General features: G+C 35.3%; 2 protein-coding genes across 2 annotated transcripts; one reads left to right on the top strand and one right to left on the bottom strand.

Annotated features, from left to right (window-relative positions):
• LOC133688460 (1-acyl-sn-glycerol-3-phosphate acyltransferase BAT2, chloroplastic-like) lies at positions 1-4,515 on the top strand. Its single transcript, XM_062107950.1, has 7 exons — positions 1-433; positions 539-582; positions 1,444-1,516; positions 2,424-2,600; positions 2,689-3,095; positions 3,260-3,361; positions 3,957-4,515. Exons 1-7 carry the CDS (start codon positions 361-363, stop codon positions 4,170-4,172), a joined length of 1,092 nt encoding a protein of 363 aa, XP_061963934.1. The 5' UTR covers positions 1-360; the 3' UTR covers positions 4,173-4,515.
• A 1,823-nt stretch (positions 4,516-6,338) lies between these two features.
• LOC133689929 (uncharacterized) lies at positions 6,339-10,544 on the bottom strand. The gene is made up of 10 exons (XM_062110037.1): positions 10,438-10,544; positions 9,277-10,286; positions 8,279-8,363; positions 8,072-8,167; positions 7,826-7,978; positions 7,620-7,727; positions 7,382-7,501; positions 6,936-7,061; positions 6,755-6,838; positions 6,339-6,656 (listed from the first exon to the last, which is right to left on the bottom strand). The coding sequence occupies exons 2-10, from the start codon at positions 10,251-10,253 to the stop codon at positions 6,531-6,533; spliced, it is 1,875 nt and encodes a 624-aa protein (XP_061966021.1). The 5' UTR covers positions 10,254-10,286; positions 10,438-10,544; the 3' UTR covers positions 6,339-6,530.
• Between the last annotated feature and the right edge of the window lie 722 nt (positions 10,545-11,266).

Below are 11,266 nucleotides of genomic sequence, written 5' to 3' on the forward strand. Positions count from 1 at the left end.
GCAGTAAAGCTGTGGATGTAATTTATTTTATATACAAAATAGTATTTATAGCTTTTCTTAATCATTTACTTTTGAAATTAAGAATTTCTATAGATTCAATCGCATAAACCGACGGTGAGAAATTTGGTGGACCAAAAAAAACAGTAGAGGAATAAAAATAGGTTGCAGGGAGATTAATCTGCTGCTGTAAAAGAAAGGAAGACGAGGATAAAGAACAGTCCCTATCTACCTCGAAACTGGCAATAAAAGACCTTCACTTAGTTTTGCCTCTTCCCTCCAAATCCGAATCCACTAAACCCTAAAGAACCCAAAAGAGAGAGGGCGAAGGTGAAGAAATCAAATCAGAGTGATTGGGTAGTAATGTTAAACAATAATAATACAATGGAAATGGTTGCTTCTCTATCTCACCCTTTCCATTGCCCCCTTCGTCTCCGTATGCATCCATCTCTCTTTATTTCTCTTCCTCGCATTTATCTATCTATATTATTATTATTAAATAATAACAATAATTTTGTTTCAATTTGTCAAATCTCTGCAGGGTATAAACGATCGAGCAATATTTCTCAACCGTCTCTGTTGCAGGTATTTCTCTCCACTTTCTTCTTCTTTTATGTGTTTGTTTAATTAATCAATTGCCTTATATATTATTAGGGGTTACTTTTTCATGCGGTGATAAGATGTCTTTGCTCCTATTTACTTGTGCAGAAATGGGTCTAACCACACGCTTTGGCTGTTGCTTCTCTTTTGTCTGATGATTTTCTACTTTTTTACATACATGTTCTTGATTACTTTGATTTTGGGGCCAGTCAAATAGATTAAGCTTTTCAATTGTACCAAAGGGGTTGCGCCCCTCACATTTTGCCTTGGCTTTGTTTCGAAGACACAGTCATTTGTTAGCCTTCAGTTCAACATGTATGAACTGTCGTTAGTAGCTTCATGTGTTTTTTTGTGACTGCTAGATTATAGAGTGATCCAGATGGTTCAGTGAGTTGAAGGGGTTTGGATTGTGTTATGGCGAGGTTTAGTAGTGTCGTGTTCATGGAATGCTACATATGCATCCACGGCTTACAAATTGGGGTTTAATCAACTAGAGATTTGAAGCATTATTCTCCTATCATTTTGTAGACCTACATTCCTTATTTTCCATACTTTTGATATATTGGTATGCTCCCCTATTTTGGGATTTGGTGTTTTATCAGTAAAGTTCATCTTTTTTTTGCAGATTATGATTTTAGATTTCTTCTTCTGGGATTTTGCAACCCCACCTGCTTCTTCTCACTCTACACACTCTTGTCTCTATCTGTGCCTTTAGCCTGTCTTTCTTTCTGTATGCTGATTTAAATTTCATAGATGGAGTTTATGTATTAGAAGAAGTTCCTTTGCCCTTTCACACTGTTAAAACTTTGTTTCTGGACTTTATTTAGTATGTTTTCCTTAATGCAGTTCCGTGCTTGTAAAGAACCATTTGTTGGGTGCTCTACATATAAACAAGCTGTACTGTGGAATTCATATAACTGTAAGTAGCCTCCTAGCTGTCTAAACTTACTGTATACATGTGTCTTTCCAAGTAAATGACTATTTATTTCAACTAGTCTCATTTGGATGCTTACATATGACTTCATCTTCTTTAGTTCTTTCACTGCTTGTTCAATATGCTTGGGATATCTATTGAAACTCTCTACTCCAACAATGCAGTGATAACATTAACATTTAACGTGGCTTGAAGAATAGGGCTGTCTCCGAATTCCCTTTCCTAAAACATTGATTGAGTGGGGTTATAGCCGTTTGTACATTCACTGCATCTATGAAGATTTTAAAAAGAATTATTGGCATGCTTTATTTTAGATTCTTGTATCCATGAATACACCTGCTCCTGTCTTTTCGATTAAACATCTTGCTTAAAAGTGGAGCAGGGGGGGTGTAACCCCCCTTGCATGACCCAGACCACCTTGCTTACTGCAGTCGGCTGATGATTGACCATCTATTGCTGGTAGGAAGACCTTTTTCTTAGAAAAATTGTTTCTGCTCATGGAAGTCTTTTTAAATATCCAAGAGAAAGATGCCTAGAAACTGGTACCAGCATCTTTATATTAATCACTTTTACAGGTTGATGTGCTCTTAAAATTTGACAAATTTGGTAAATAGCAGACAATACAATAACCAAAACCAAAGATTGCAGCACATAGACATCATTTTAGTTCTGAGCTCATTTAAGCTGGCAATAAGATGAATTTAGCTAGTAAGAAAGATTAAGCTACTGGATACTGAAAAATATAGCCATATCTTACCCTTTCCAGATCTAAACTAGTAAGAAATAACAAAATGAAAACTAAAAAAAAAATGAATCCAATATTTTTCTTGTAATTAATTGCTCCTGTGTTGTCAGGCTTATGAATCCTTTTGTTTTGCACTTTTTTTGACAGCTACTCTAAATGGTGCATCCTGCATTCCAAGGAAACATGTCTGTGAACCATGGTATAATTATTTACAGGAGTTCAATCAAACAATGGTCCATAAACAAGCTAAAGCTTCCAGACCTGTAGTTGTAAGATCGGAACTTGCTGGAACTGGGATCCCAGATTCTGCCTATCCATTATCAGGTTTCTCAAGAATTCCTTTTGTCAGTTGCTCAGTTTTATATTTAACCTTATGCTAATCATCTTTCTTTTTAACTTGTTTAAAGTGCAGATATTACCTTTGGGTCAAAAGTTAGAGGAATAGGCTTTTATGTTGTTACTGCTATTGCAGCCATTTTCCTTATTGTGCTGATGATAGCACAACATCCTTTCGTGCTCTTATTTGATCAATATCGAAGAAAAGCTCAATTTTCCATTGCCAAAATTTGGGCATCACTGACTGTTGCTCCATTTTTTAAAATTGAGTATGAGAGATTGGAAAATCTACCCCCTCCAGATGTTCCTGCTGTATATGTTTCGAACCACCAGAGTTTTCTCGACATATATACTCTTCTTACTCTTGGCAGAAGCTTCAAGTTCATCAGTAAGACTGGGATATTTCTATTTCCCATTATTGGGTGGGCTATGCTTATGTTAGGTGTCATTCCCTTGAAGCGCATGGACAGTAGAAGCCAAATGGTAGCAGTTTCTTTTCTCTGTTGTTATTAGTATTTATGCTGCTGTGTTCTTTCAGGGTTAGGTGACAACTTACAGTCATCTTATTTTCTTTCTTTTGTTCTTGGTGAATTAGTGTTGTCACTGTTGAACATAGATTTGAAGTTCCGATGGCTATGTTTATACAGGAATGTCTCAAGCGTTGCATGGATCTACTCAAGAAGGGGGCCTCTGTCTTTTTCTTCCCAGAGGGAACACGGAGTAAAGATGGAAAATTATGTGCTTTCAAGGTGAGATCATGTTATAATTTTTATTGTTCTTGTTGGCTGATTTGATTTAACTTCTTCCATTTCAAAAGATTGAGAAACCATTAGAGCAGTTTTTGGTTGTTGAGAATCAAGAAGAAATGAACTTGGCTCTTTAACCTTTGGCTCAGCTGGTTGGATCATAGACTTTGAAACTTTTAGTGGAGTATTGACATGTTAATACGGCATTACAAGTATATCTGTGCTTTTGTATATCTAATGTGCATGGGTTACCAATGCACTTTAACCCACATTAGAAGCTTTTTAGCTGCATTTCTGCTTCTTAATTTCCTTAGGTGTCATCATCTTTGCTGTTTGAGAAACTGATACCCAGAGATGGAGTGTTGTATACTTTCTCTGTTTCTGGATTACACTATGGTTATCAAGAGTAACATGGGAAGGTCCAATAGGATACGTTACACCTTTCTACTACCCTTCCATCCCCTCTCCCTTCTATATTGTGCGCCTCAAGTTTTTAATACCCTTTTTCCTCTGAATGATTGTTTTAACGGTTCTGGATGAATAAAAGAACTAATTTGTTTTCTATTATTCGTGGTTTTCTGTTGCTGATAATATGCAGAAAGGTGCCTTCAGTGTTGCTGCAAAAGTTGGAGTGCCAGTGGTACCTATTACCCTGATTGGAACGGGGAAAATCATGCCCACAGGATTGGAGGGTATATTGAATCCAGGGTCTGTAAAAGTTATTATTCATAAACCCATAGAAGGGAGTGATGCTGCAGTATTGTGCAATGAAGCTAGAAATGCAATTGCAGACGCACTACAACATCAAGGCTGAGAAATCTTCTATTACTGCAGACTTTCTGGTTCGCTTGAAATTCTATCATGCTTGGCATAGAGGAATGAAACCTGAAGTTGCGGATTCGGCTGAATCCCGTCGAAGCGCTTGCTGTTTGCACTGCAAAGGCAACTGAATTACAGCTGAATCTGAAGAGATAATTAAGAAAATAAAATATTCAAGATAGTATTAGTCTCTGACTTGCAACAAGGGGGATTTTAATAACTCATGATCAACTGATGGGATTACCCTGCTGTAGATAGCAAATCTTGTAGAAACTAATACACATTGTGTTTGGGTTCTTAAAGCTTTATGAGTTATTGACCGAATGTTTTTTTCCTTACTGAGACGTGGAAAACAAATGACTTGGATAATCTTCTCAAAATTTCTTCAAACATAGAAAAGTTGGAAAACTGTTTATTTTTGGGAATTACTTGTCCATAAAATTTTGAAACATGCATGCTTTCAATGTTCCAGAATGGAAAAGATCTTGAGGACTAATACATTGTACTGGTTCTAGATGTATTAGAAATCGGGTTGGGTTTATTACGAACTTGAGGGCTAATAAATTGTGCGGGATGGACCATCTTTTATCATCAAAAAATTTATTGTTTACAATAATAAAAAATTGAGTGGAAAAGTTTACATAAAAATGTTATTTCTTATAAAAAAAAATTGAATATTTGTTTAAATTTAAAATCTAATCTAGAAAATTTTAATTGGTTTGAATCAATAAAATCAAATTTAATTTTATTAAATCGAGCATTGATTCAAAATTAAAATGTATTATTAACATTACAAAAGTTATATATAAAGTCAATTAAAACAAAATATTAAACTCAATCTCAACTTAATTTAATGTGAAATGATTAAATTAAAAATAAAAAATTAAAATGACCAAAAAATAAAACACTTTAATGTCAATCTATCGAATAATCTAGCCCCTTGTAGTAGCTATAGATAGTAATTATCGGATAGTTCTTAGCTTAACTACATGACTAAAGGTCTTTGTGTAATCCACATCGAGTTATTGATTATGACGATTTGCTAGAAATCACGCTTTGAAGCGATGTATTGTACCATAAACATGTTTTTTTTTAATCCGAAACACCTTGTTACCAATAAGGTTTGTGTTGTGAGGGGGTGGATCAAGATCCCAAGTACCAATTTTTTACAAGATTAGTGAACTCATTATCCATGGCTTCACATCAATGTTGATGTTTCGAGGTCTTGGTAAAACAAGTAGGCTCTATAAGAGAAGGGGTAGAATGAATAAGGAAACACGAATGTAGTGGATATATCTAGCCATACTAGTCTTGAGAGAATTTGTTTGAGACACTGTAATCATGCGGGGTTGGGGTTGGGGTTGGGGTTGGGGTTGTAAGGTCAAATTGACATCCTTAAGCTATCCTTAATTTTTTCATTACAAAGATTAAACAACGGTGGAACTGTAACGAAAAGCGTATGAAACAATCATAGGAATTTGTGAGCATCAAGACCTGATCTAGGGGAGCGTGTACAATACACTAGTAGTCAATGAAAGCATTCATTAAATTATATAATATGCTGCATCCAGATTCGTGGTCTAACGATCCTAGCAGTAAATTTTTTATCCCAGCACCTTAGCTTCGAACTTTAGTGTACATGTATGGTACTCTCATAATGATTTACTTACAGGGTGTTCAGTAGATTTGGAGATTAATTATGGTACGTGTAAGCTGGCCCAGACACCCCGGGTTATTAAAAAAAAATTATATAACATTCCTAATTACTTAAATACCTATGTAAAGTTTTAATTTTAGTTTTTGAACTTAAATTACTATAAAGTTTTCTTTTATTGATGATAATACACACATTTTTTTAATAATTTAATTTACTTTCTTGTAAGAATTTTAAATTAAAGTACGTTTTTAATAGTAATTTTAATTTAGATAACATAATAATAGATTTGATACATTTAATCTCTCAGGTATACTAAATGCTGCATATTACATTGTTAAGATTTCCAGATTCTCAATGATACTGGCTTTATAGAAATTATATATTTATTAAATTCTTTCGTGAGGAGTTCATAGAAAAAAAAAAAGGGGGAGAGAATAAAAACCGGTGATGGCGAGTGCATGCATGTGGAGGCGTGCGTCTGAGAGAGAAATTGAACACAACAGCAAAGCGAAGGAACAAGATGGTAATAATTAGCATAAAATACAGCCTCAAGGGACTGATTCACCCCAACAACAAACTGAAAAACACGACAAATACAGAAGTTTGGCAGCAAGTTAATCATTCACAACAGGACCAAGAGCAAACTGAGAGGGAACAGCATTCGCTCCACAAACATTCATCAAAGGAGGAACGCGCTCATTTAAGGAGTGTCTTGACAATAGCTTTCACATTCAACTTCTTGAGATCTGTGTAAGATTGACCACAGCCAACAAACATGACCGGTGAGCCGGAGATGTAAACCATCGACAATGCAGCTCCAACCTGCACCCATCAAAGAAAATTGCACACAAGATTTGGATGGTAAATAAAACAAATAGCTAGAAAGAAGAAAAAATCTGACTGCTTTTTGTAACTCTTACCTTATCATCAATGGTGTCAAACTTGGTGAGCAAAATCCCATCAATTAATCTAGGATTGGGTGAAGTAGATAGGTCGGCTAATTTCTGCAAAGAAAAAGAGCAAGGAATGTTGCTCGATAATCTGAATCTGGATGCAAGAAAAATAAATAACACAATAAAAACCAGGATATAAGAACTGAACCTGATTGAACTTTGATAGCTGATCAACAGCATCATTTCCAACCAAGGCCTCTCCAACAAACAAGACCAGATCAGGATTGTTGAGGTAAATTAGCTTTGAGAGAGCTCTCATTAATGGTTCATTGTCCTGAAGTACATGACATTGAATTAGAAAATGAAAATGAAAGCAAACAGATAAGCACATGAGGTAAAAACATTGCCTAGTGCTTTGGGTCATTAAGATTTGTTGTTAAAACAGGGATCCTATTGAGTTCTTCTATTCCATTTATCTCATCATGTATTGAATTTAGCATTTTATAGCTATAAATGCTTTTACAAGAAAAAAAAGTTAGCACAATTCTTCCTTTGCAAAAATGACGAAAAAGGAAATCAAACAATACCATAATTTATATTATACCAGATGGTACAACTCAATCTCAGAGATAAAGCATTAGTTCATAAAAGCACCTGCATTCGACCAGCAGTATCAACAAGAACAACATCAGAACCATTGCGTGTGGCCTCCTGAATTGCTTCCTTTGCCACAACCGCTGGATCTTTCTCATAGCCCTTTTCAAATATAGGGATCTAACCAGGGAAAAAAGTACACATCAAGTTTCCTTACAGGTATGAATCACAGAAACAAACACTAGATAAAGAGGCCAGATAACATCATCAACATTAATATGTGATATCAATTCAGTACCTGAAGTCTGCGTGCATGAGTCCTCAGCTGCTCAACAGCTCCTGACCTAAATGTATCACAAGCAGCCATCATAACACTGACCTTATGTTGCAGAAGCCAGTATGCAACCTGCAGTTGTGACATGAAAAACAGCCTACCCAATAAGGAAGCATGCCTCGACGATAATTCTTCAATAATAATTACAACCATAAGAGCTTCAGCTTCACCTTAGCCAGATTTGTGGACTTTCCAACCCCATTGACACCAACAAAAACAACAACATATGGTTTCCTCTGTTCCTTTGCAGCATGTACATCTCTTAATATGTCGATAGAACGCCTAGGAGTTAAAATACGAACAAGTGCTTCTTCCATAGCTGCCTGTAGCCATAATACCAGATGAACAATTACTTCTTCCTAAGTCAAACAGAAAAGATGGAAAATGAAGAAACTCAATGTCTTGATGCAACAAACCTGCACTGTTGAAGATATCCTTGTGAAAGATGACAGCTTTTTACCTTCAAGACTTGCTGCAACTGATTCACAAAGCTTCTCTGCTATCTCCTCAGCCTGAAATTGCCAAAGGACAGTAACTCCATAAGAATGTGAGGTAAGATAGAGAAGTATGATTGGCAGAGAACAGTTTTACAAACAGAATATTTAGCAAATACAATAACGTACCACATTCTTGGTCATGAGCCTATCCTTGAGAGCTTTCAATGCTGGCTCCAGGTCTGCCTTCTCCAGGTTTGCCTTACCAGCAATACTGAGCCAAGGAAAGCATAAGAAAAGCGATGTAAGGATCATACAAGGAAGAAAAGCCTACTCCAAGTTCTCAGATTCAACTTTGGTTGATTTGAGAAGGACAAATGCTTCCAAAAATTCTCTTAAGAAAGGACTTTTATGCACAATACACATGCCAACAAACAGGTTGACAAAGTCAAACCATGCATATCTAATGGTAGCCTCCCACATTCTGTCTTAAGATTCACGCACCAAGTTTGATGGGCATCTCATAATGCAGGAGAGACAACATAAACAACTGTGGAAGTATGCAGTCATGGTGAGGGAACAACAAGCCAACTAGGCAAGCCATCACTCCAGTATACCGAGTCTCACAGTACATATCAATCTCATGGAATAAACTTCAAACAAGATGTTAAATTATAGTAAATAGAACAGTTTGGTACGTGCTGTGAGTCAAATGACACGATAAATTCCTTGCTTCATTAAAGGATAGAATAAGATTGAGCTTTTCTACATCATGGATATGCCAGAGAACTCTAAGGGACCTACTGAAGCTTAATTGATAGTGATGGGTTATAACTTCTCAATTACCCAAAAACTAACTTTACATTCCAAAAACAAACGATAATAGTTATTGCCAGTGTCTTTAACATTAGAAAGCACATTGATACGCAATTGCCTCAGATGCCACCATGTGAGACCCACTATTCACGAAGAAAGGAAATCGTGGCTTTAAAACTCAAAAGGAAAAACATGGTTTCAACACCAATCCCAGAAGCAAGAGTGAAAGTGATTAGATGCAGCATACTGTTTGTTAAGAACCTAGACCTTGAAGAGATACTCTATATCCAGTACCTTAATGATACTCGAGGTAATGAACTAGTAATCAAAGAAATAAATAACAATCTAAGAATTACGATGCAATGATTTACCTCTGGAACATAGATGAAAACCATCCCTTCTTCTTAGCATCAGGCTTGCTGTCCTTACTGTCTTCCTCATCTTCTTCATCTTCGCTGTCACTGCTGACAATCTCTTCTTTGTCCATCATGCTTTCACCTTGATCAGCTGCCACAACTTCTATATTCTCATTCCCATTCTCCTCCACATGATCCGTAAAATCCAATTTCGCATCTTTAGGTGAATCATCCCAAACTCTATTCTTCTTTGTTACCTTTTTCTTTGGGTCCACGTTGGAACCCTTGCTAACAACACTAGTATCAGAAGTTTTTTTCCCACCTTTACTTTTCAGCTTCTGAAGTTTAGTGACATCAAAAGCCTCATTATTGGAACTCGCATTTTCTTTACCATTCGCGAGACCCATCCCTCTATTACCTTCAACAACAACAGCATTATGATTTCCATTGGAGTGTCCATTCTCCAATTTCCTCCCTTTCCCATCATCACCATTACCACCCTCATTCGCCTCACTCTTATTTTTTTTATTCCCTCCACCAAACCCACTACCCTTTTTCATCACCAGCTTCCTCCCATCATTCACGCTCTTCCCCACAGGCTTCACTTTCCTCAACTCTTCTGCCCTTGCCTCCGCTTCCTTCCTAAGCTGCCTAAAAGTCTCATCAAAATCAAAATACTCCACACGTTTGGGATCATAAATCTGGGAAAACTCATGCTTGACCATCGCCAACAACTCATCCACATACAACAAATGGAGAATTCGCTGATACACAGCGACAAAAACGAGGCCAAGGTCGTTATGGAAAGTCCATTTAAGGGTGTAAGAGGCGCCAGGGGCATCGTAATTGTAGGATGCTGTACCGGATCGTTCTTCCAACAGACAAGATCGAATCAAAGTATCAATGGGCGATCCTTTTAATGCATTTCCGAGCTCTTTACATGTCCATAAAATCAAACCTCCTCTAGTAAATATTAACAACTGCTCTAACATCCTCGATTTTTTCTTTTTAACAATCTAACCAACCTGCAACTCAAATCAACAACAACAGGAAACATAAGAATCAGCTACATATTTCTGTCTTGAATTCGAAAATTGGTTTAGCAAAGATCGATAGAAACAAAGAATTTGAAGGAACTGAGAGAGGGGTTAAAAAACAAAAACAGAGATAACGTACCTTCGATTTTTCCGTTTCACAATTTGAGAAACCGAGATTTAAAAAAGAAAAGAATAAAAGAAAACTGACCGGCTGGGGATTTCTGAATGTTCCGTTATTTATATGAGGTTATTATTATTATTATTATTATTTATTTGTATTTAATTTAAGTGGGGGATGGTTGTACGGTGAAGTAAAAGCAGTTTTTTTTAAGTGTTTTTAATTTGAAAATATAAATAATAATTTTTTATTTTTATATATTAAAATGATTTAAAATCATAAAAAATTTTAATTTAAAATAAAATAATTAAAATATTATAAAAATATTATCCAATCACAAAAACAAATATAAATAAAGATTGTTCTCGTCTTTCAAAATTATTTTTTATATTTTTTATTTTAAATTATATTTTTTATTTTTTAAATTAATTTAATGTATTAATGTTAAAAATATTTTTAAATAAAAATTATTTCAAAAAAAAAAACGTAATTAAACTCCTAAATAATGAGCAACCACCGGTCACTTACCAACCTCCTCACCTTTTTCTTGCTCCTTTTCGGTCCTTGCATAATATTTTAAAATAGAGAATGAGTCACTGCTTATTTTAACCATTTTATAGGTTTGTTTGTTTTTCAATCTGTTTTGTAAGTAGTGCGTTGGGAACATAGGTTAACTTGTAATTTTTTATATTTTAAATTGTTTTGATATGTTAATTTTAAAAATAATTTTTAAAAAATAAAAAAAATATTATTTTAATATATTTAAAAAAAAAACAATCACAATCATACTCCTAAACAAACCTAACTCATGTTCCGCTGCGGGTTTTTAAGTTCAGTTTTCCTTTGAAGA

The sequence above is a fragment of the Populus nigra genome, chromosome 3 (assembly GCF_951802175.1).
Source record: "Populus nigra chromosome 3, ddPopNigr1.1, whole genome shotgun sequence".
Classification (NCBI taxonomy): domain Eukaryota; kingdom Viridiplantae; phylum Streptophyta; class Magnoliopsida; order Malpighiales; family Salicaceae; genus Populus; species Populus nigra.

Coding starts and splice junctions, on each gene's coding strand:
- LOC133689929 (XM_062110037.1), bottom strand. CDS start 10,253: ATGTTAGAGCAGTTGTTAATATTTACTAGAGGAGGTTTGATTTTATGG. Junction 7,062..7,381: donor ATACTGCTGGTCGAATGCAG/GTGCTTTTATGA, acceptor CATGTACTTCAG/GACAATGAACCATTAATGAG. Junction 6,839..6,935: donor AGCTATCAAAGTTCAATCAG/GTTCAGTTCTTA, acceptor TTTTCTTTGCAG/AAATTAGCCGACCTATCTAC.
- LOC133688460 (XM_062107950.1), top strand. CDS start 361: ATGTTAAACAATAATAATACAATGGAAATGGTTGCTTCTCTATCTCAC. Junction 2,601..2,688: donor TTCTGCCTATCCATTATCAG/GTTTCTCAAGAA, acceptor TTTAAAGTGCAG/ATATTACCTTTGGGTCAAAA. Junction 3,096..3,259: donor TGGACAGTAGAAGCCAAATG/GTAGCAGTTTCT, acceptor ATGTTTATACAG/GAATGTCTCAAGCGTTGCAT.